The sequence below is a fragment of the Oncorhynchus masou genome, chromosome 28 (genome assembly GCF_036934945.1).
Source record: "Oncorhynchus masou masou isolate Uvic2021 chromosome 28, UVic_Omas_1.1, whole genome shotgun sequence".
Classification (NCBI taxonomy): Eukaryota; Metazoa; Chordata; class Actinopteri; order Salmoniformes; family Salmonidae; genus Oncorhynchus; species Oncorhynchus masou.
Genome location: NC_088239.1, coordinates 12,821,979 through 12,844,923, shown reverse-complemented (window position 1 = coordinate 12,844,923; position 22,945 = coordinate 12,821,979). Strand labels below are relative to the sequence as shown.

Here is a 22,945-nt window from a genome sequence, read left to right as displayed (position 1 = left end):
GGCGTCTTCCATCAAATATCATTCCATTTAAATCGGACAAATATTATAGCCTTTTGTACGATGTTTGCAATATGCTTAAATATATAAGCCTATTTTATAAATCTACAGGCCTACATATTGAGCTACTGAATGTAATGTATGTTGTTGTAAGTATAGGCCTAATGACTCAGCTATAGGCATATAGCTATGGTAACTGCAGATTGTCTACTTTGTCAAATAATTAGATACAGACCCTACTTTGAAATTGCCTAAATTGCCACGAGTTAGTTACATCTAATTAGCATCAATGCATTCCATGTAAACACAATGTATCTGTCAAATTTTAAAACAGTGTCTGTGAAGATTGCATAGAAGGGTTTGAGTGCACAATCACAAGATATTTTGCAATTGCCTGCTGCTTTTGTAGTGTTTTGTTTTTATGAATTAATTGTTTGATTGCGGGTCTAATTTTCTAGAACCTCTTTCCCAACTCATTCCTTCTCTGATCAATATTTGGATTTACTGATTTACTCAAAATAAATGTACAGTAATTTAATTTAATTCATGCTGAATTTCCCAAGTGGACATAAATTAGGCCCATTTATTAGCCTAATATTGTTAATTTTTACATTCTGCTGAAATATTTCGTCATGAAACGACTTTGCTTTTTCATCTGTTGTTTTTAATTAAAACATTTCAACATGGCCTACATATATCAAATGTTTTTCATTCCTAGTAGAATAAAATACATTTGAACACGTTTCTAATGTATGGTTTCTCTTGTAGCCGAGAGTATAGAATATTGTCTTCATTAATTTGTCTAATAATATGTGAGAAACTTTGGAGGTGTGGACATTGGTCTGACAGGTCTGAAATAATGTAGGCTTCGCACACCATCAATGTGCTTTAGTGTTCCCCTTATCTTATCTATTATCCATTAAGTTCATTACCATTAGCATAACGCTTAATTTCAGCATAACATATTTTACAAATGTAGCTAGGTCTAATGTTTGATGTAGGTTGCCGCATAGCCTTTTTCTGTCATCATATAGGCCTATAGGCTACGTGTATTTTTATTTTATTTTATAGTCAATCTATCTATGACTGCGTAAATGTATAGCCGGCTTATTTGTTCAATGCAGAAATCAGGGCCACAATGTTGCTCTAAGACCTGATAGGCTATCCCACCACGGTGGCAACATTGTTACAACCGTCTTAGTGTAACCATTCGAATCTTCAAAGTATCGTTCTAATTATGCTGTGATTAGCTTTTTTATGTGCATATGTGCACATGTGAGCTATCACTATGTTGCATCTTTCAACATGTAGAATGAAAGATGTATTCTTGTCTCACTTGGCAATATATTTTTGCGGGAGCGACACCAGAACTGTCATCACTAGCATCTATAGAGTCATTGTTCTATACCCACGAAGTCATAAACCTCTCCCATTTCAACAATTTCTCTTCTTAAAAATGTGATTTTAAACCTAACTCTATCATTAACCCTAACCTTAACCATACGGCTAACTCATTTTTGAGCAGCACGAGCGATGAGAAAGCCCTGTTAATGCTTCCGGTTTGTTGCTACGGCAACGGTAACACGCTAACCAGAACTTGAGGCTGTAAGAGCGAGGCAGATGCTGCACTGTACTGTTTACAGCTGCTGTTTTAGGCAAAACGAACAAGCAACAATATAGTTGTTGCAGTTACATATTCATAAGAAAAGTGGAGTTTATTTTTTTCAATTAAATTTGTAATCATGAGTCAACGACAGGTTTTACAAGGTACGATCATTTGTAGTTGCAATTTTTCAAGACTGTTTTCAAAGCTGTTTTGAATGAACCTCAAGAGTAAAGATAGTGCCTGCAAAACGTAGCTAAAGAACAGCTGACATTTTTTAATACTAATGGATCGTTAATTATTTTTGCCTTTTAGTGTTTGAGCAGTATCAGAAATCAAGGACACAGTTTGTGCAGACTATTGCTGAGCTTGCGACAAGACCGCAAAACATTGAAACGTTACAAAATGCTGGTAAATTGGGACTTGGGTACCCATTTCTGTATATATGTATTTTTTCAAACCAATATTCTATTTCAGCTGACTTTCATTTATGTGCTGATCACAGTTCTATCGATAACTTATAACAAGACAGAATTCCTTTCCTACACGTCCCCCCTCTAGGTGTGATGTCCCTGCTGAGGCCTTTACTGCTAGATGTGGTTCCTACCATCCAGCAGACAGCTGCTCTGGCTCTGGGAAGACTGGCCAGCTACAATGAAGATCTGGCAGAGGCCGTCGTCAAGGGAGACATCCTCCCACAACTCATCTACTCCCTGGCCGAGCAGAACGTATGTCTGTGTGTGTCTGTGTCTGTGTCTGTGAGTGTGTGTGTGTGTGTGTGTGTATACCAACCGTCGTCAAGGGAGACATCTTCCCACAGCTCGTCTACTCTCTGGCAGAGCAGAACGTATGTCTGTGTGTGTCTGTGAGTGTGAAAGTGTGTGTATGTGTGTGTGTGTGTGTGTGTGTGTGTGTGTGTGTGTGTGTATATATATATACACCAACATACACTCCCTCATTCACCCTGCTGAATGGTGTCCCTGACCCTGAGAGTGTGTTGGCATTGTACCCTGGGCAGGGGGCCACTCCAAAGGCTAAAGCACCCTTCACACCACATCAGGGCCTCTCTCTCTCAATCTGCCTTCTCACAGGGGTCTGCATGCATAGTTAATGCTCTGAATGTAAACTCTCGCTTAGAGATTCAATATGTTGAAATCGCTCCGCCATTTTCTGATTGCTAAAATTCCAATAGTTCGCCTAATTTCAGTTTATGTGACAAAACAAGCAATGTGTACAGATAATCATTGTACCATATAAACTCGCTGAGAAATATATTTTCAATAACCACAAGTATTGTATTTTCAGCTGTTTGAAGCTGGAGTGTGAAAGCAGAACTTAAAGCTGCAATCTGTAACTTTTCGGCCGTCCCGACCAAATTCACATAGAAATATGAGTTATAGATCTGTCATTGTTATTGAAAGAAAGTCTAAGAAGTAGTAGATCGGTTCTATGTGCCCTATTTCTATGCATCCGGTTCTTATGTTTAGTTTTTGCATCTTTTACTTTTGGTTTCAGCTTCAAACAGCTGAAAATACAATATATTCGGTTATGGAAAATATGTTTCAATGCGGTTTAGATGGTACAATGATTCTCAACACGATACTTGCTAATTTTGTCACATAATCTGAAATTAAGCGAACTATTCGAATTTTAGCAACCAGGAAATGCCACAGTGATTTCTGCATAGTGCATCTCTAAGAACAAGAAGCATAGAAATAGTGCACATAGAGAAGCTCTATCGCTTCTTAGACCTGCTTTCAATGCGTGACAAATGTACAACTCACATTTCTATGTGAATTTAGTCAGTTCACCCAAAAAGTTACATTTTGCAGCTTTAAAGAGCATCTGCTAAATGTGTATTAAATGTTTTCTCCTTCCATCTGCTAAATGTGTATTAAATGTTTTCTCCTTCCATCTGCATTTGTGTGTATTTAATGTTTTCTCCCTCCACCTGCTGAATGTGTATAAAATGTTTTCTCCCTCCATCTGCTGAATGTGTATAAAATGTTTTCTCCTTCCATCTGCGTGTGTGTGTATTAAATGTTTTCTCCCTCCATCTGCTAAATGTGTATTAAATGTTTTCTCCCTCCATCTGCTAAATGTGTATTAAATGTTTTCTCCTTCCATCTGCATTTGTGTGTATTTAATGTTTTCTCACTCCACCTGCTGAATGTGTATAAAATGTTTTCTCCCTCCATCTGCTGAATGTGTAAAAAATGTTTTCTCCTTCCATCTGCGTGTGTGTGTATTAAATGTTTTCTCCCTCCATCTGCTAAATGTGTATTAAATGTTTCCTCCTTCCATCTGCTAAATGTGTATTAAATGTTTTCTCCTTGCATCTGCGTGTGTGTATTAAATGTTTTCTCCTTCCATCTGCTAAATGTGTATTAAATATTTTCTCCTTCCATCTGTTAAATGTGTATTACATGTTTTCTCCTTCCATCTGCTAAATGTGTATTAAATGTTTTCTCCTTCCATCTGCGTGTGTGTATTAAATGTTTTCTCCTTCGATCTGCTAAATGTGTATTAAATGTTTTCTCCTTCCATCTGTTAAATGTGTATTAAATGTTTTCTCCTTCCATCAGCTAAATGTGTATTAAATGTTTTCTCAGTCCATCCGCTAAATGTGTATTCAATGTTTTCTCAGTCCATTTGCTAAATGTGTATTAAATGTTTTCTCCTTCCATCTGCGTGTGTGTGTATTAAATGTTTTCTCCATCCATCTGCATGTGTGTGTATTACATGTTTTCTCCTTCCATCTGCTAAATGTGTATCAAATGTTTTCTCCTTCCATCTGCGTGTGTGTGTATGAAATGTATTCTCCGTCCATCTGCGTGTGTTTGTAATAAATGTTTTCTCCCTCCATCTGCTAAATGTGTATTAAATGTTTTCTCCTTCCATATGCGTGTGTGTGTATTAAATGTTTTCTTCTTCCATCTGCGTGTGTCTATTAAATGTTTTCTCCTTCCATCTGCGTGTGTGTGTATCAAATGTTTTCTCCTTCCATCGTGTGTGTGTGTATTAAATGTTTTCTCCGTCCATCTGCGTGTGTGAGTATTAAATGTTTTCTTCTTCCATCTGCGTGTGTGTATTAAATGTTTTCTCCTTCCATCTGCGTGTGTGTCTATTAAATGTTTTCTCCTTCCACCTGCGTGTGTGTGTATTAAATGTTTTCTCCTTCCATCTGCTAAATGTGTATTAAATGTTTTCTCCTTCCATCTGCTAAATGTGTATTAAATGTTTTCTCCTTCCATCTGCGTGTGTGTGTATTAAATGTTTCTCCATCCATCTGCGTGTGTGTATTACATGTTTTCCCCTTCCATCTGCTAAATGTGTATTAAATGTTTTCTCCTTCCATCTGCGTGTGTGTGTGTATGAAATGCTTTCTCCTTCCATCTGCGTGTGTATGTATCAAATGTTTTCTCCCTCCATCTGCTAAATGTGTATTAAATGTTTTCTCCTTCCATCTGCGTGTGTGTATTAAATGTTTTCTTCTTCCATCTGCGTGTGTCTATTAAATGTTTTCTCCTTCCATCTGCGTGTGTGTATTAAATGTTTTCTCCTTCCATCGCGTGTATGTGTATTAAATGTTTTATCCTACCATCTGCGTGTGTATTAAATGTTTTATCCTACCATCTGCGTGTGTGTGTATTACATTTTTCTCCTTCCATCTGCTAAATGTTTTTGTTTATTTAACTAGGCAAGTCAGTTAAGAATAAATTCTTATTTTCAATGTGGGCCTCGGAACAGTGGGTTAACTGCCTGTTAAGGGGCAGAACGACAGATTTGTACCTTGTCAGCTCGAGGATTTGAACTTGCAACCTTTCTGTTACTAGTCCACTAGGCTACCCTGCCGCCCCACATCTGCTAAATGTGTATTAAATGTTTTCTCCTTCCATCTGCGTGTGTGTGTATTAAATGTTTTCTCCTTCCATCTGCGTGTGTGTGTATTTAATGTTTTCTCCTTCCATCTGCTAAATGTGTATTAAATGTTTTCTCCTTCCATCTGTTAAATGTGTATTAAATGTTTTATCCTACCATCTGCGTGTGTGTGTATTACATTTTTCTCCTTCCATCTGCTAAATGTGTATTAAATGTTTTCTCCTTCCATCTGTGTGTGTGTGTATTAAATGTTTTCTCCTTCCATCTGCGTGTGTGTGTATTAAATATTTTCTCCTTCCATCTGCGTGTGTGTATTAAATGTTTTCTCCTTCCATCTGTTAAATGTGTATTAAATGTTTTCTCCTTCCATCTGCGTGTGTGTGTATTAAATATTTTCTCCTTCCATCTGCGTGTGTGTATTAAATGTTTTCTCCTTCCATCTGTTAAATGTGTATTAAATGTTTTCTCCTTCCATCTGCGTGTGTGTGTATTAAATGTTTTCTCCTTCCATCTGCTAAATGTGTATTAAATATTTTCTCCTTCCATCTGTTAAATGTGTATTACATGTTTTCTCCTTCCATCTGCTAAATGTGTATTAAATGTTTTCTCCTTCCATCTGCGTGTGTGTATTAAATGTTTTCTCCTTCGATCTGCTAAATGTGTATTAAATGTTTTCTCCTTCCATCTGTTAAATGTGTATTAAATGTTTTCTCCTTCCATCAGCTAAATGTGTATTAAATGTTTTCTCAGTCCATCCGCTAAATGTGTATTCAATGTTTTCTCAGTCCATTTGCTAAATGTGTATTAAATGTTTTCTCCTTCCATCTGCGTGTGTGTATTAAATGTTTTCTCCTTCCATCTGCTATGTGTGTATTAAATGTTTTCTCCTTCCATCTGCTAAATGTGTATCAAATGTTTTCTCCTTCCATCTGCGTGTGTGTGTATGAAATGTATTCTCCGTCCATCTGCGTGTGTTTGTAATAAATGTTTTCTCCCTCCATCTGCTAAATGTGTATTAAATGTTTTCTCCTTCCATATGCGTGTGTGTGTATTAAATGTTTTCTTCTTCCATCTGCGTGTGTCTATTAAATGTTTTCTCCTTCCATCTGCGTGTGTGTGTATCAAATGTTTTCTCCTTCCATCGTGTGTGTGTGTATTAAATGTTTTCTCCGTCCATCTGCGTGTGTGAGTATTAAATGTTTTCTTCTTCCATCTGCGTGTGTGTATTAAATGTTTTCTCCTTCCATCTGCGTGTGTGTCTATTAAATGTTTTCTCCTTCCACCTGCGTGTGTGTGTATTAAATGTTTTCTCCTTCCATCTGCTAAATGTGTATTAAATGTTTTCTCCTTCCATCTGCTAAATGTTTATTAAATGTTTTCTCCTTCCATCTGCATGTGTGTGTATTAAATGTTTCTCCATCCATCTGCGTGTGTGTATTACATGTTTTCCCCTTCCATCTGCTAAATGTGTATTAAATGTTTTCTCCTTCCATCTGCGTGTGTGTGTGTATGAAATGCTTTCTCCTTCCATCTGCGTGTGTATGTATCAAATGTTTTCTCCCTCCATCTGCTAAATGTGTATTAAATGTTTTCTCCTTCCATCTGCGTGTGTGTATTAAATGTTTTCTTCTTCCATCTGCGTGTGTCTATTAAATGTTTTCTCCTTCCATCTGCGTGTGTGTATTAAATGTTTTCTCCTTCCATCGCGTGTATGTGTATTAAATGTTTTATCCTACCATCTGCGTGTGTATTAAATGTTTTATCCTACCATCTGCGTGTGTGTGTATTACATTTTTCTCCTTCCATCTGCTAAATGTTTTTGTTTATTTAACTAGGCAAGTCAATTAAGAATAAATTCTTATTTTCAATGTGGGCCTCGGAACAGTGGGTTAACTGCCTGTTAAGGGGCAGAACGACAGATTTGTACCTTGTCAGCTCGAGGATTTGAACTTGCAACCTTTCTGTTACTAGTCCACTAGGCTACCCTGCCGCCCCACATCTGCTAAATGTGTATTAAATGTTTTCTCCTTCCATCTGCGTGTGTGTGTATTAAATGTTTTCTCCTTCCATCTGCGTGTGTGTGTATTTAATGTTTTCTCCTTCCATCTGCTAAATGTGTATTAAATGTTTTCTCCTTCCATCTGTTAAATGTGTATTAAATGTTTTCTCCTTCCATCTGCGTGTGTGTGTATTAAATGTTTTCTCCTTCCATCTGCTAAATGTGTATTAAATGTTTTCTCCTTCCATCTGTGTGTGTGTGTATTAAATGTTTTCTCCTTCCATCTGCGTGTGTGTGTATTAAATATTTTCTCCTTCCATCTGCGTGTGTGTATTAAATGTTTTCTCCTTCCATCTGTTAAATGTGTATTAAATGTTTTCTCCTTCCATCTGCGTGTGTGTGTATTAAATATTTTCTCCTTCCATCTGCGTGTGTGTATTAAATGTTTTCTCCTTCCATCTGTTAAATGTGTATTAAATGTTTTCTCCTTCCATCTGCGTGTGTGTGTATTAAATGTTTTCTCCTTCCATCTGCTAAATGTGTATTAAATGTTTTCTCCTTCCATCTGCGTGTGTGTGTATTAAATGTTTTCTCCTTCCATCTGCGTGTGTGTGTATTAAATGTTTTCTCCTTCCATCTGCTAAATGTGTATTAAATGTTTTCTCCTTCCATCTGCGTGTGTGTGTATTAAATGTTTTCTCCTTCCATCTGCGTGTGTGTGTATTAAATATTTTCTCCTTCCATCTGCGTGTGTGTATTAAATGTTTTCTCCTTCCACCTGCGTGTGTGTGTATTAAATGTTTTCTCCTTCCATCGGCGTGTGTGTGTATTAAATGTTTTCTCCGTCCATCTGCTAAATGTGTATTAAATGTTTTGTCCTTCCATCTGCGTGTGTGGGTATTAAATGTTTTCTTCTTCCATCAGCGTGTGTGTTTTAAATGTTTTCTACTTCCATCTGTGTGTGTATTACATGTTTTCTCCTTCCATCTGCTAAATGTGTATTAAATATTTTCTCCTTCCATCTGCGTGTGTGTGTATTAAATGTTTTCTCCTTCCATCTGCGTGTGTGTATTAAATGTTTTCTCCTTCCATCTGTGTGTGTGTATTGCATTTTTTCTCCTTCCATCTGCGTGTGTGTGTATTAAATGTTTTCTTCTTCCAGCTGTGTGTGTGTATTAAATGTTTTCTCCTTTCATCTGCGTGTGTGTGTATTGAATGTTTTCTTCGTCCATCTGCGTGTGTGTGTATTAAATGTTTTCTTCTTCCATCTGCGTGTGTGTATTAAATGTTTTTCCTTCCATCTGCTAAATGTGTATTCAATGTTTTCTCAGTCCATCTGTTAAATGTGTATTAAATGTTTTCTCCTTCCATCTGTGTGTATGTGTAGTAAATGTTTTCTCCTTTCATCTGCGTGTATGTGTATTAAATGTTTTCTACTTCCACCTGCGTGTATGTGTATTGAATGTTTTCTCCTTACATCTGCGTGTGTGTGTATTAAATGTTTTCTCCTTCCATCTGCGTGTGTGTGTATTAAATGTTTCTCCTTCCATCTGCTTGTGTGTGTATTAAATGTTTTCTCCTTGCATCTGCGTGTGTGTATTAAATGTTTTCTCCTTCCATCTGCTAAATGTGTATTAAATATTTTCTCCTTCCATCTGTTAAATGTGTATGAAATGTTTTCTCCTTCCATCTGCTAAATGTGTATTAAATGTTTTCTCCTTCCATCTGCGTGTGTGTGTATTAAATGTTTTCTCCTTCCATCTGCGTGTGTGTGTATTAAATGTTTTCTCCTTCCATCTGCTAAATGTGTATTAAATGTTTTCTCCTTCCATCTGCGTGTGTGTGTATTAAATGTTTTCTCCTTCCATCTGCGTGTGTGTGTATTAAATATTTTCTCCTTCCATCTGCGTGTGTGTATTAAATGTTTTCTCCTTCCACCTGCGTGTGTGTGTATTAAATGTTTTCTCCTTCCATCGGCGTGTGTGTGTATTAAATGTTTTCTCCGTCCATCTGCTAAATGTGTATTAAATGTTTTGTCCTTCCATCTGCGTGTGTGGGTATTAAATGTTTTCTTCTTCCATCAGCGTGTGTGTTTTAAATGTTTTCTACTTCCATCTGTGTGTGTATTACATGTTTTCTCCTTCCATCTGTTAAATGTGTATTAAATATTTTCTCCTTCCATCTGCGTGTGTGTGTATTAAATGTTTTCTTCTTCCATCTGCGTGTGTGTATTAAATGTTTTCTCCTTCCATCTGTGTGTGTGTATTGCAGTTTTCTCCTTCCATCTGCGTGTGTGTGTATTAAATGTTTTCTTCTTCCAGCTGTGTGTGTGTATTAAATGTTTTCTCCTTTCATCTGCGTGTGTGTGTATTGAATGTTTTCTTCGTCCATCTGCGTGTGTGTGTATTAAATGTTTTCTTCTTCCATCTGCGTGTGTGTGTATTAAATGTTTTTCCTTCCATCTGCTAAATGTGTATTCAATGTTTTCTCAGTCCATCTGTTTAATGTGTATTAAATGTTTTCTCCTTCCATCTGTGTGTATGTGTAGTAAATGTTTTCTCCTTTCATCTGAGTGTATGTGTATTAAATGTTTTCTACTTCCACCTGCGTGTATGTGTATTAAATGTTTTCTCCTTACATCTGCGTGTGTGTGTATTAAATGTTTTCTCCTTCCATCTGCGTGTGTGTGTATTAAATGTTTCTCCTTCTATCTGCTTGTGTGTGTATTAAATGTTTTCTCCTTGCATCTGCGTGTGTGTATTAAATGTTTTCTCCTTCCATCTGCTAAATGTGTATTAAATATTTTCTCCTTCCATCTGTTAAATGTGTATGAAATGTTTTCTCCTTCCATCTGCTAAATGTGTATTAAATGTTTTCTCCTTCCATCTGCGTGTGTGTGTATTAAATGTTTTCTCCTTCCATCTGCTAAATGTGTATTAAATGTTTTCTCCTTCCATCTGTTAAATGTGTATTAAATGTTTTCTCCTTCCATCAGCTAAATGTGTATTAAATGTTTTCTCAGTCCATCCGCTAAATGTGTATTCAATGTTTTCTCAGTCCATTTGCTAAATGTGTATTAAATGTTTTCTCCTTCCATCTGCGTGTGTGTGTATTAAATGTTTTCTCCATCCATCTGCGTGTGTGTGTATTACATGTTTTCTCCTTCCATCTGCTAAATGTGTATCAAATGTTTTCTCCTTCCATCTGCGTGTGTGTGTATGAAATGTATTCTCCGTCCATCTGCGTGTGTATGTATTAAATGTTTTCTCCCTCCATCTGCTAAATGTGTATTAAATGTTTTCTCCTTCCATCTGCGTGTGTGTGTATTAAATGTTTTCTTCTTCCATCTGCGTGTGTCTATTAAATGTTTTCTCCTTCCATCTGCGTGTGTGTGTATCAAATGTTTTCTCCTTCCATCGTGTGTGTGTGTATTAAAAGTTTTCTCCGTCCATCTGCGTGTGTGAGTATTAAATGTTTTCTTCTTCCATCTGCGTGTGTGTATTAAATGTTTTCTACTTCCATCTGCGTGTGTGTCTATTAAATGTTTTCTCCTTCCACCTGCGTGTGTGTGTATTAAATGTTTTCTCCTTCCATCTGCTAAATGTGTATTCAATGTTTTCTCAGTCCATTTGCTAAATGTGTATTAAATGTTTTCTCCTTCCATCTGCTAAATGTGTATTAAATGTTTTCTCCTTCCATCTGCGTGTGTGTGTATTAAATGTTTCTCCATCCATCTGCGTGTGTGTATTACATGTTTTCCCCTTCCATCTGCTAAATGTGTATTAAATGTTTTCTCCTTCCATCTGCGTGTGTGTGTGTATGAAATGCTTTCTCCTTCCATCTGCGTGTGTATGTATCAAATGTTTTCTCCCACCATCTGCTAAATGTGTATTAAATGTTTTCTCCTTCCATCTGCGTGTGTGTATTAAATGTTTTCTTCTTCCATCTGCGTGTGTCTATTAAATGTTTTCTCCTTCCATCTGCGTGTGTGTGTATTAAATGTTTTCTCCTTCCATCGCGTGTATGTGTATTAAATGTTTTATCCTACCATCTGCGTGTGTATTAAATGTTTTATCCTACCATCTGCGTGTGTGTGTATTACATTTTTCTCCTTCCATCTGCTAAATGTTTTTGTTTATTTAACTAGGCAAGTCAGTTAAGAACAAATTCTTATTTTCAATGTGGGCCTCGGAACAGTGGGTTAACTGCCTGTTAAGGGGCAGAACGACAGATTTGTACCTTGTCAGCTCGAGGATTTGAACTTGCAACCTTTCTGTTACTAGTCCACTAGGCTACCCTGCCGCCCCACATCTGCTAAATGTGTATTAAATGTTTTCTCCTTCCATCTGCGTGTGTGTGTATTAAATGTTTTCTCCTTCCATCTGCGTGTGTGTGTATTTAATGTTTTCTCCTTCCATCTGCTAAATGTGTATTAAATGTTTTCTCCTTCCATCTGTTAATTGTGTATTAAATGTTTTCTCCTTCCATCTGCGTGTGTGTGTATTAAATGTTTTCTCCTACCATCTGCTAAATGTGTATTAAATGTTTTCTCCTTCCATCTGCGTGTGTGTGTATTAAATGTTTTCTCCTTCCATCTGCGTGTGTGTGTATTAAATATTTTCTCCTTCCATCTGCGTGTGTGTATTAAATGTTTTCTCCTTCCATCTGTTAAATGTGTATTAAATGTTTTCTCCTTCCATCTGCGTGTGTGTGTATTAAATATTTTCTCCTTCCATCTGCGTGTGTGTATTAAATGTTTTCTCCTTCCATCTGTTAAATGTGTATTAAATGTTTTCTCCTTCCATCTGCGTGTGTGTGTATTAAATGTTTTCTCCTTCCATCTGCTAAATGTGTATTAAATGTTTTCTCCTTCCATCTGCGTGTGTGTGTATTAAATGTTTTCTCCTTCCATCTGCGTGTGTGTGTATTAAATATTTTCTCCTTCCATCTGCGTGTGTGTATTAAATGTTTTCTCCTTCCACCTGCGTGTGTGTGTATTAAATGTTTTCTCCTTCCATCTGTTAAATGTGTATTAAATGTTTTCTCCTTCCATCTGCGTGTGTATGTATTAAATGTTTTCTCCTTCCATCTGCTAAATGTGTATTAAATGTTTTCTCCTTCCATCTGCGTGTGTGTGTATTAAATGTTTTCTCCTTCCATCTGCGTGTGTGTGTATTAAATATTTTCTCCTTCCATCTGCGTGTGTGTATTAAATGTTTTCTCCTTCCATCTGATAAATGTGTATTAAATGTTTTCTCCTTCCATCTGCGTGTGTGTGTATTAAATATTTTCTCCTTCCATCTGCGTGTGAGTATTAAATGTTTTCTCCTTCCATCTGTTAAATGTGTATTAAATGTTTTCTCCTTCCATCTGCGTGTGTGTGTATTAAATGTTTTCTCCTTCCATCTGCTAAATGTGTATTAAATGTTTTCTCCTTCCATCTGCGTGTGTGTGTATTAAATGTTTTCTCCTTCCATCTGCGTGTGTGTGTATTAAATATTTTCTCCTTCCATCTGCGTGTGTGTATTAAATGTTTTCTCCTTCCACCTGCGTGTGTGTGTATTAAATGTTTTCTCCTTCCATCGGCGTGTGTGTGTATTAAATGTTTTCTCCGTCCATCTGCTAAATGTGTATTAAATGTTTTGTCCTTCCATCTGCGTGTGTGGGTATTAAATGTTTTCTTCTTCCATCAGCGCGTGTGTTTTAAATGTTTTCTACTTCCATCTGTGTGTGTATTACATGTTTTCTCCTTCCATCTGCTAAATGTGTATTAAATATTTTCTCCTTCCATCTGCGTGTGTGTGTATTAAATGTTTTCTTCTTCCATCTGCGTGTGTGTATTAAATGTTTTCTCCTTCCATCTGTGTGTGTGTATTGCATTTTTCTCCTTCCATCTGCGTGTGTGTGTATTAAATGTTTTCTTCTTCCAGCTGTGTGTGTGTATTAAATGTTTTCTCCTTTCATCTGCGTGTGTGTGTATTGAATGTTTTCTTCGTCCATCTGCGTGTGTGTGTATTAAATGTTTTCTTCTTCCATCTGCGTGTGTGTGTATTAAATGTTTTTCCTTCCATCTGCTAAATATGTATTCAATGTTTTCTCAGTCCATCTGTTAAATGTGTATTAAATGTTTTCTCCTTCCATCTGTGTGTATGTGTAGTAAATGTTTTCTCCTTTCATCTGCGTGTATGTGTATTAAATGTTTTCTACTTCCACCTGCGTGTATGTGTATTAAATGTTTTCTCCTTACATCTGCGTGTGTGTGTATTAAATGTTTTCTCCTTCCATCTGCGTGTGTGTGTATTAAATGTTTCTCCTTCCATCTGCTTGTGTGTGTATTAAATGTTTTCTCCTTCCATCTGCGTGTGTGTATTAAATGTTTTCTCCTTCCATCTGTGTGTGTGTCTACTGCATTTTTTCTCCTTCCATCTGCGTGTGTGTGTATTAAATGTTTTATCCTTCCATCTGCGTGTGTGTATTAAATGTTTTTCCTTCCATCTGCGTGTGTGTGTATTAAATGTTTCCTCCTTCCATCTGCGTGTGTGTGTATTAAATGTTTTCTCCTTCCATCTGTGTGTGTGTGTGTATTGCATGTTTTTTCCTTCCATCTGCGCATGTGTATTAAATGTTTTCTCCTTCCATCTGTGTTTGTGTATTGCATTTTTTCTCCTTCCATCTGCGTGTGTGTGTATTAAATGTTTTCTCCTTCCATCTGTGTGTGTGTCTACTGCATTTTTTCTCCTTCCATCTGCGTGTGTGTGTATTGCATGTTTTTTCCTTCCATCTGCGCATGTGTGTTAAATGTTTTCTCCTTCCATCTGTGTGTGTGTATTGCATTTTGTCTCCTTCCATCTGCGTGTGTGTGTATTAAATGTTTTCTCCTTCCGTCTGCGTGTGTGTGTATTAAATGTTTTCTCCTTCCATCTGCGTGTGTGTGTATTAAATGTTTTCTCCTTCCATCTGCGTGTGTGTGTATTAAATGTTTTCTCCTTCCCTCTGCATGTGTGTATTAAATGTTTTCTCCTTCCACCTGCGTGTGTGTGTATTAAATGTTTTCTCCTTCCATCTGCTCTGTGTGTGTATTAAATGTTTTCTCCGTCCATCTGCTAAATGTGTATTAAATGTTTTGTCCTTCCATCTGCGTGTGTGTGTATTAAATGTTTTCTTCTTCCATCTGCGTATGTGTATTAAATGTTTTCTCCTTCCATCTGTGTGTGTGTATTAAATGTTTTCTCCGTCCATCTGCTAAATGTGTATTAAATGTTTTGTCCTTCCATCTGCGTGTGTGTGTATTAAATGTTTTCTTCTTCCATCTGCACATGTGTATTAAATGTTTTCTCCTTCCATCTGCTCTGTGTGTGTATTAAATGTTTTCTCCGTCCATCTGCTAAATGTGTATTAAATGTTTTGTCCTTCCATCTGCGTGTGTGTGTATTAAATGTTTTCTTCTTCCATCTGCGTATGTGTATTAAATGTTTTCTCCTTCCATCTGTGTGTGTGTGTATTGCATTTTTTCTCCTTCCATCTGCGTGTGTGTGTATTACATGTTTTCTCCTTCCATCTGTGTGTGTGTATTAAATGTTTTCTCCTTCCATCTGTGTGTGTGTGTATTAAATGTTTTCTACTTCCATCTGTGTGTATGTGTAGTAAATGTTTTCTCCTTTCATCTGCGTGTATGTGTATTAAATGTTTTCTCCTTCCATCTGCGTGTATGTGTATTAAATGTTTTCTACTTCCATCTGCGTGTATGTGTATTAAATGTTTTCTCCTTCCATCTGCGTGTGTGTGTATTAAATGTTTTCTCCTTCCATCTGTGTGTGTGTGTATTGCATTTTTTCTCCTTCCATCTGTGTGTGTGTGTATTAAATGTTTTCTCCTTCCATCTGCGTGTGTGTGTATTAAATGTTTTTCCTTCCATCTGCGTGTGTGTATTAAATGTTTTCTCCTTCCATCTGCGTGTGTATGTATTAAATGTTTTCTCCTTCCATCTGCGTGTGTGTATTAAATGTTTTTCCTTCCATCTGCTAAATGTGTATTAAATGTTTTCTCAGTCCATCTGTTAAATGTGTATTAAAAGTTTTCTCCTTCCATCTGCTAAATGTGTATTAAATGTTTTCTCAGTCCATCTGCTAAATGTGTATTAAATGTTTTCTCCTTCCATCTGCGTGTGTGTGTGCAGCGTTTCTATAAGAAGGCAGCAGCATTTGTCCTGCGTGCAGTGGCCAAGCACAGCCCTGCTTTGGCCCAGGCCGTGGTGGACTGTGGGGCGCTGGACGCTCTGGTCATCTCTCTGGAGGAGTTTGACCCTGACGTCAAGGAGGCTGCCGCCTGGGCTCTAGGGTACATTGCACGCCACAATGCAAGTAAGGACATAGTATACACATACCAGGGGTTAGAACCGATTCAGGGAACAGAACCAAGAAATGGAAAATAACAACACTTTTCAAGGAAGAGAAACGTAACTGAGAATGAAAGTGATCCATACTGTTCCAGAACAATACCATTAGTTTAAAGGCATGGGAATCAGTTAATAACATTATTTTAAGTTCTAGGCCTTTTTCTCTAGTCCCTCAAAAAACAATGCAACAAAGCACTGATGCAAAGCCTTCACTCTGTCACTCAGAAACGTTTTCCGTACTGATGTTACCATAGACTTCCTTACTGATGTTACCATAGTCTACTGTACTGATGTTACCATAGGCTAACGTACTGATGTTACCATAGGCTAACGTACTGATGTTACCATAGTCTACTGTACTGATGTTACCATAGGCTACTGTACTGATGTTACCATAGGCTACTGTACTGATTTTACCATAGGCTACTGTACTGATGTTACCATAGACTTCTGTACTGATGTTACCATAGACTTCTGGACTGATGTTACCACAGGCTAATGTACTGGCGTTACAATCGTGATTCTGAAGATCAGGAGAGAGATTTTTATTTGCTAGAGAAAAATGTATTAACTTTTCATTGCCAGTTAATATACTATAGGCTTTGTTATCACATTTAATGTTGTATTTATTAACTACAAAAAGGTAAGACGTGTTGTTCATTCTGGTGAAGCTCTGCAAACACAGGCTTGTTATCAAGCTAGCTCAAGCTTGTTAGCTACTGTAGCTAGCTCAAAGGACATTCAAAGTTCCTTCATAGAAGCTGCTCCTCCATAGGTATAATTCTGTGGACCTAATTCAGATAATACATGTCATAACAAGATGTCCAGCACTTCAAGTCTCCTCCTCAACCCTCTCTTGCTCTCTCTCCACCCACAAAATGTCAGTCACATCTTGGGCCATAGGTTACACTCGTCTTTCCGTCGCGCATGTAAACAACTAGCTTACCTGCTCTATCTGCACTGATTGGTGAAGTCATTGAGTGAGCTCAACATTTTTATTTTTGATTTTACAGGTTAAAAAAGGAACAGAAAGGAACAATATAAACCAATACTTTTTCGGGTTCGACCCAATATAGAACTTTATTTTGCTGGTCGGAACAGTTGAACGGAACAAAAAAAATGTTGGTTCTGTTCAGAACGAAACGATTAGAAAATCCTGACACACACATACACACAAGTAACTCGCGTACGGACACACACACACCACACACACACACTAACACCCCTCTATTCTCTGTATGTAGACCTGTCTCAGGAGGTAGTGGATGCGGGGGCCGTTCCTCTGCTGGTGCTGTGTATCCAGGAACCAGAGGTGGCCCTGAAACGCATCGCTGCCTCGGCCCTCAGCGACATCACCAAGCACTCCCCTGAGCTGGCTCAGACTGTGGTCGACACCGGCGCCATCGCACACCTGGCCCAGATGATTCTCAACCCCGACACCAAGCTGAAGGTGAGGCGGCAGGAACGCTGAGACAAAATAAGGCTTCCTTAAGTCTGACAGGTTGACACAGTCATTATGTTGTCAATGTAAACAGACATAGATGAGGTTAGAATATACATTACAGTCCACTCTTAAATCCTGTATGTCACTTTTGTTCTTTCCTCCATCCCTTTCTTCACTTCCTCTCCTTCTCCCCTGTCTTTTTCTCTTCCCCCTCCTCCGCTCTCCTTCCATTCAGAGGCAGGTGTTCTCTGCCCTGAGTCAGATCAGTAAGCACTCAGTGGACCTGGCTGAGATGGTGGTGGAGGCAGAGATCTTCCCTGCTGTCCTGGCCTGCCTCCGAGACCCCGACGAGTATGTCAGGAAGAACGTCACCACGCTGATGAGAGAGATCACCAAACACACACCTGAGGTACACCCACACACACCAAACATCAGAGGTACACAGACACTACACACACCAGACATCAGAACACACACTCATTGACACCAAACACACACTAGGAGTACCAAACTCCCTAACACACTACCAAATTCTCACATGTGCTCCTACCCTCGCCCGAATGTGTGTGTATGTGTACAGCTGTCTCAGATGATTGTGAACACGGGTGGTGTGGCGGCGGTGATTGACTACCTGGGTGATAGCCATGGTAACGTGCGGTTGTCAGGGATCATGATGCTTGGATACGTGGCTGCTCACTCTGAAAACCTTGCCATGGCCGTCATCGTCTCTAAGGTATGTGTGTGCCAGGGTTGTGGCCAATTCAGTATTTCAGAAATTAATTCAATTGAAACAATGAATTTGAATTTAATTTGAATTGGCCACACCCCACAGAAAGCAGAAATGTAATCGAATTTATCTTGAAAATATGTATAATTTAATAAAAGCAATTCAAAGCAATTTAACTGAGATGTGAAACATGAAAGTCTTTTTAATTTGACAAATATTTTATCAAAAGGATATGCCACTCATTAACGCCAAGAATGCATATATATATATATATTAGTTTGATTATAACTCAAAGATGTCAAACAGTGTTTATCTTTGTCATGAGATGTTAGATTGGGAACTCCCTAAAAACACACCACTTCGATACAGCTACGACTGGAAGTTACTTTTTGTAGCAGGATAGGAGAGCATTTCCGCTAACCTTAACTCTTTTCCTAACCTTAACCTAATTCTACTAACCTGCTACGTTAATTCTCCTAACCTGCTACGAAAAAGGCACTTCCGGGCATAGCTGTATCGAAGTTACGTGTTTTAGAGAATCTTGTTAGATTGTTCCTTTCCATACGGCAGTGTTTGATCTAATGCATTCTGGGTAGAATAAAAAAATATGATGATGTTTATAAATTATGGGAATGATGAATTATTATAGACAACCCACAACATGATCTTAGCATATTTAAATACCCCTGTAATTATTTTAAATAGTTTTAGGAGAACTAGCTTTAAAAACGAAATGTTTCAACCTCAGGCTACATGGTAGTTGTGATCATACATGATAAACAAAATAAACATGACTATTGTGATGTGCAAAATAAATAAGCCATTTGAATTGCTTCCGGTGGCGAATTCACAACTCAATTCAGATATGACCCCAATCCTGGTGTGTGCACTGTGCATCGCCTGCAAGCTCTGTGCTCTCTCTTCCTCCCTCTCTCCTTCATAACCTCTCTCCTGTCCTCCCTGCTTGTTGTTGCTCCTCCGGCCCTGTAGGGGGTGCCCCAGCTGGCCATCTGTCTGTCTGAGGAGCCAGAGGAACATATCAAGGCAGCAACAGCGTGGGCGTTTGGCCAGATCGGCCGCCACACCCCGGAGCACGCCAGGGCCGTTGCCACGGCTAACGTCCTGCCCAGCCTGCTGGCTCTCTACATGGACACAGACAGCTCAGAGGACCTGCAGGTCAAGGTAGGGTCATAGGTCAATGTTGTCACAGGTTACCAGAAGCTTGTGTAGTAGACACAGGGTGCTACTGAAGCTCTACACTGAACATTTCTGAGGGTCATAAGAGCAACAAACAATAAACGGACCATAGCGTATCCTGTATCATCCTGAGTCCTGACCCCCCCTCCACCCAGGCTAAGAAGGCTCTTAAGAGCATCCTACCAAAGTGCAACTACCTGCCTGCTCTGGAGCCCCTGCTCTACGAAGCTCCCAGCAACATCCTCAAACACGTTGTCTGCCAGTTCAGCAAGGTGGGGGCGTGTTTATCAACTTTTATTTACATAAGCCTCTTCACACTACTAGGTTTTGCAGAATGGACCCACACGGCCCCGCACTGCCTAATAATGTTTTAGTTCTAAAAATCAGACTGTGTAAATCCAGTCTGACTATTTTGAACCATGTTTGGGAAATTATATTTTCATTAGTTCATTTTAAAAGTGCAATTAAATCCAAGATTAGGCTTGATCTCTGTTCGGAAAACCTAACCGAAGGTTTGATTCAGACAGTACAGGAGGTTCAGACAGTCCAGAAAGTCCAATGCTTTGTAATCCCTATATCCCCTCCCCTCCCCTCCCCAGGTGCTGCCCCATGACAGCAAGGCTCGTCGTCTGTTTGTGACCAGTGGAGGCTTGAAGAAGGTTCAGGAGATTAAGGCTGATCCTGGATCTGTCCTGCAGGAGTACATCAACTCTATCAACAACTGTTACCCTGAGGAGATAGTCAGGTACACACTCACACTCACACTCACACACTCACACTCACACTCACACACACACACACACACACACACACACACACACACACACACACACCATGCAATTGACTAATTTACTGGCTATAACATCAGTTGAATCTAGTGTGTTTCTACTAGCAGACATTCTCTCAGCCCCAAGTGAACCTTTGTTATGTTCTCCTGCTGTAGATACTACTCCCCCGGCTACTCAGAGACTCTGCTGGAGCGGGTAGAGAAGTACCAGCCTGTCTGAGGGTCTGGGGCTCACATCCCCTCCTTACTGACACTGAATGGGATATTATCGTTTTACTGTTTCACCCTCATCCATGAATATGAGAACAGAAGACTCTATAAAAGATGATTTTATTATTGCACTGATTCTGTTGTCTGTCTTTGTATGTGCATTATCATAGCTGAGTTGGCCTATGTGAGCATTTGAAGAGGAATGACAAACTACCTCATTAATTTGCTGAACAAGTCATTTACTAGTACCTTTGAAACATTGTATATGCACCTAGTTTTTCAACCTTTATTTAACTAGGCAAGTCAGTTAAGAACAAATTCTTATTGACAATGACAGCCTAGGAACAGTGGGTTAACTGCTTTGTTCAGGGGCAGAATGACAGATTTGTACCTTGTCAGCTCAGGGATTCAATCTAGCAACCTTTCGGTTACTGGCCCAACGCCCTAACCACTAGACTACCTGTTAATATTCAGAGGGTTTTATATTTAAGCAATAAGGCCAGAGAGGGTGTGGTAAACGGCCAATATACCACGGCTAAAGGCTGTTCTTAACGTGGAGTACCACAAACCCGAGGTGCCTTATTGCTATAATAAACTGTTTACCAACGTAATTAGAACAGTAAAAATAAATGTTTTGTCATAGCCATGGTATATGGTCTGATATACCAAGGCTGTCAGGCAATCAGCATTCAGGGCTCGAACCACCCAGGTTATATTTAAAGGATATATGACGATTTTGGTGATAGAAACCCAATCATCCAGCATGCAGGTATTAAAACAAGAAGGATAGAAATGTAATGTAACAAGCCTAATACCATCCAAAAAATCGTTAAAACAGGTCAGTGAAAAAAAATATTAACCCAATATTAGATACGAACTATGCTGTTTTATTTCCATATTTCCACCTTAAAAGAATGTTTCCTAGAGGGCTAACGATGACCTGTATGTAGATACATCTTCTTCGTTCATAGAAGGTCTTCCGTTCGATGAATTTACGGGATATCATCTTATAACCTTGAAGGTCTAAACAGTTGGATGTTAACAAATTAATTCTGATTATTATTAAGAAATGTACTTTCCATTTTCGATTGTACAGACGGAATGTTGTTGAGAGCTGTCTTTAGGTGTATTTTGTGCGGTTGTTGTAGACTACCGCACAGACCCCTATCAGTTGTAACCAGCACTCTGCTACCCCCTGGCGGCCGCTTTCTCCTCCCAGCTCACATTTCCTTTCTCCAACAGCCGGTCCGCACATGGCGACCCTCCCCTCTTTGTTTACTGGCCCCGGCTTGCTTTAACTAGAGATTGCATTGACGGTAAAAAAATATATACGATTGGTTGTGTGCGAGGGTTTCTAACCACTGTATCAGCCTATGTGACGCTATTGACACATATGGGCGAAGAGCCCTTTATTGAATTGTTTTATTTAACCTTTATTTCAACAAGGCAAGTAAGTTAAGAACAAATTCTTATTTACAATGACGGCCTACCAAAAGGCAAAAGGCCTCCTGCGGGGTCCGGGGCTGGGATTAAAATAAAAAATGAATGAAATAAGAATATAGGTCAAAATACACATCACGACAAGAGAGACAACACAGCACTACATAAAGAGAGACCTAAGACAACAACATAGTATGTTTCATTAGCATATAAACCACAGGACTGGGCATGACCACCAGAATATTTTCCCTTCTTAAAAAAAATAATTCGCTTGGATATAGAATAGAATGAAGAGAGCTCAGCTGTGTTGGATGCCATGTAAATTTGGACAAACACGTGCAGAAATGAAATGGCCCGTGGGGTGCAACAAGGCTGCATAATCAGGAATGGTTTAGAGGTTCACTGTCGTCATGACCCCCAGACAAGAGAGAGAACTCAATGCGAGCTCTCTGGAGCACACGTCAGAATTAATAAAGTATGAACAGCAAAATATTTATTTTTTCTTTTACAATCTCACTAAATAATGTAAGATAATTAATAATATAATATTAATATACAGAACAACTGGAAACAAACTATTTTTGTAATGGGAGTTTTGTTTTTGATAGGCTAATGTTAATTAACATAATGGTCGCATTTTAAATAACATTTATTGGAGAGATTTTTTGTTGTTGCAAAAATAACCAAGGCCCTGATGCACACTGGATTAATTATAATAAAAATAATATATGCCATTTATCCAAAGCATTTACGATCTTCCGTACATAGATTTCACGTATGGGTAATCCCGGGAATTGAACCCACCTTCCTGGCGTTGCAAACAATCTACCAACAGAGGACTACATTCTGCGGGTGAAACGTGGCTCTCGTGTTATTCATGGTCTCTTTTTAGATGTATATGCTGGTTGTCTACTAATTTAGAAATCTGAACTTTTATTTAAGCTACAAAACAAGTCTTTGCATTTCATTATTTTCAAGGGATTTTTGGAACGATTGTTCACATCGAAGGACAATTAGTTTATTATACATTTTGTTCAAACATTCGCTACAGGGCGTGTGAGTACATGTATTCTTGGTTAATTAATGTGTATAATTAGTGCGTGCTATGCAATCTGCTCTGCTCCCGGTTGAAGATAATTTGTTTACTTTTACAACGCGATGCTTTCTCTCTTCCTCTTGAAATGGTTTAGTTTCAGTTTTTCACGGTTGTTTCTCACGCATGGCTTGGTTGAACCTGCTACCGGTCTTCATCGGTTGTTGGTTT

At 38.5% G+C, this 22,945-nt stretch overlaps 1 protein-coding gene across 1 annotated transcript; it reads left to right on the top strand.

Annotated features, from left to right (window-relative positions):
• Positions 1-1,623: 1,623 nt before the first annotated feature.
• On the top strand, positions 1,624-20,251 carry LOC135518515 (sperm-associated antigen 6-like). The gene is made up of 11 exons (XM_064943686.1): positions 1,624-1,764; positions 1,916-2,011; positions 2,162-2,328; positions 15,658-15,841; positions 17,121-17,326; positions 17,556-17,729; positions 17,901-18,053; positions 19,038-19,229; positions 19,400-19,516; positions 19,844-19,989; positions 20,188-20,251. The coding sequence occupies exons 1-11, from the start codon at positions 1,740-1,742 to the stop codon at positions 20,249-20,251; spliced, it is 1,524 nt and encodes a 507-aa protein (XP_064799758.1). The 5' UTR covers positions 1,624-1,739.
• The last annotated feature ends 2,694 nt before the right edge of the window (positions 20,252-22,945 follow it).

What these genes read in the sequence shown, in the direction of transcription:
- LOC135518515 (XM_064943686.1), top strand. Translation starts at nt 1,740, where the DNA reads ATGAGTCAACGACAGGTTTTACAAG. An exon ending in ACCCCGACACCAAGCTGAAG is followed by an intron (nt 17,327 to 17,555) that starts GTGAGGCGGCAG and finishes CCTTCCATTCAG; the next exon opens with AGGCAGGTGTTCTCTGCCCT. An exon ending in CAGAGGACCTGCAGGTCAAG is followed by an intron (nt 19,230 to 19,399) that starts GTAGGGTCATAG and finishes CCCTCCACCCAG; the next exon opens with GCTAAGAAGGCTCTTAAGAG.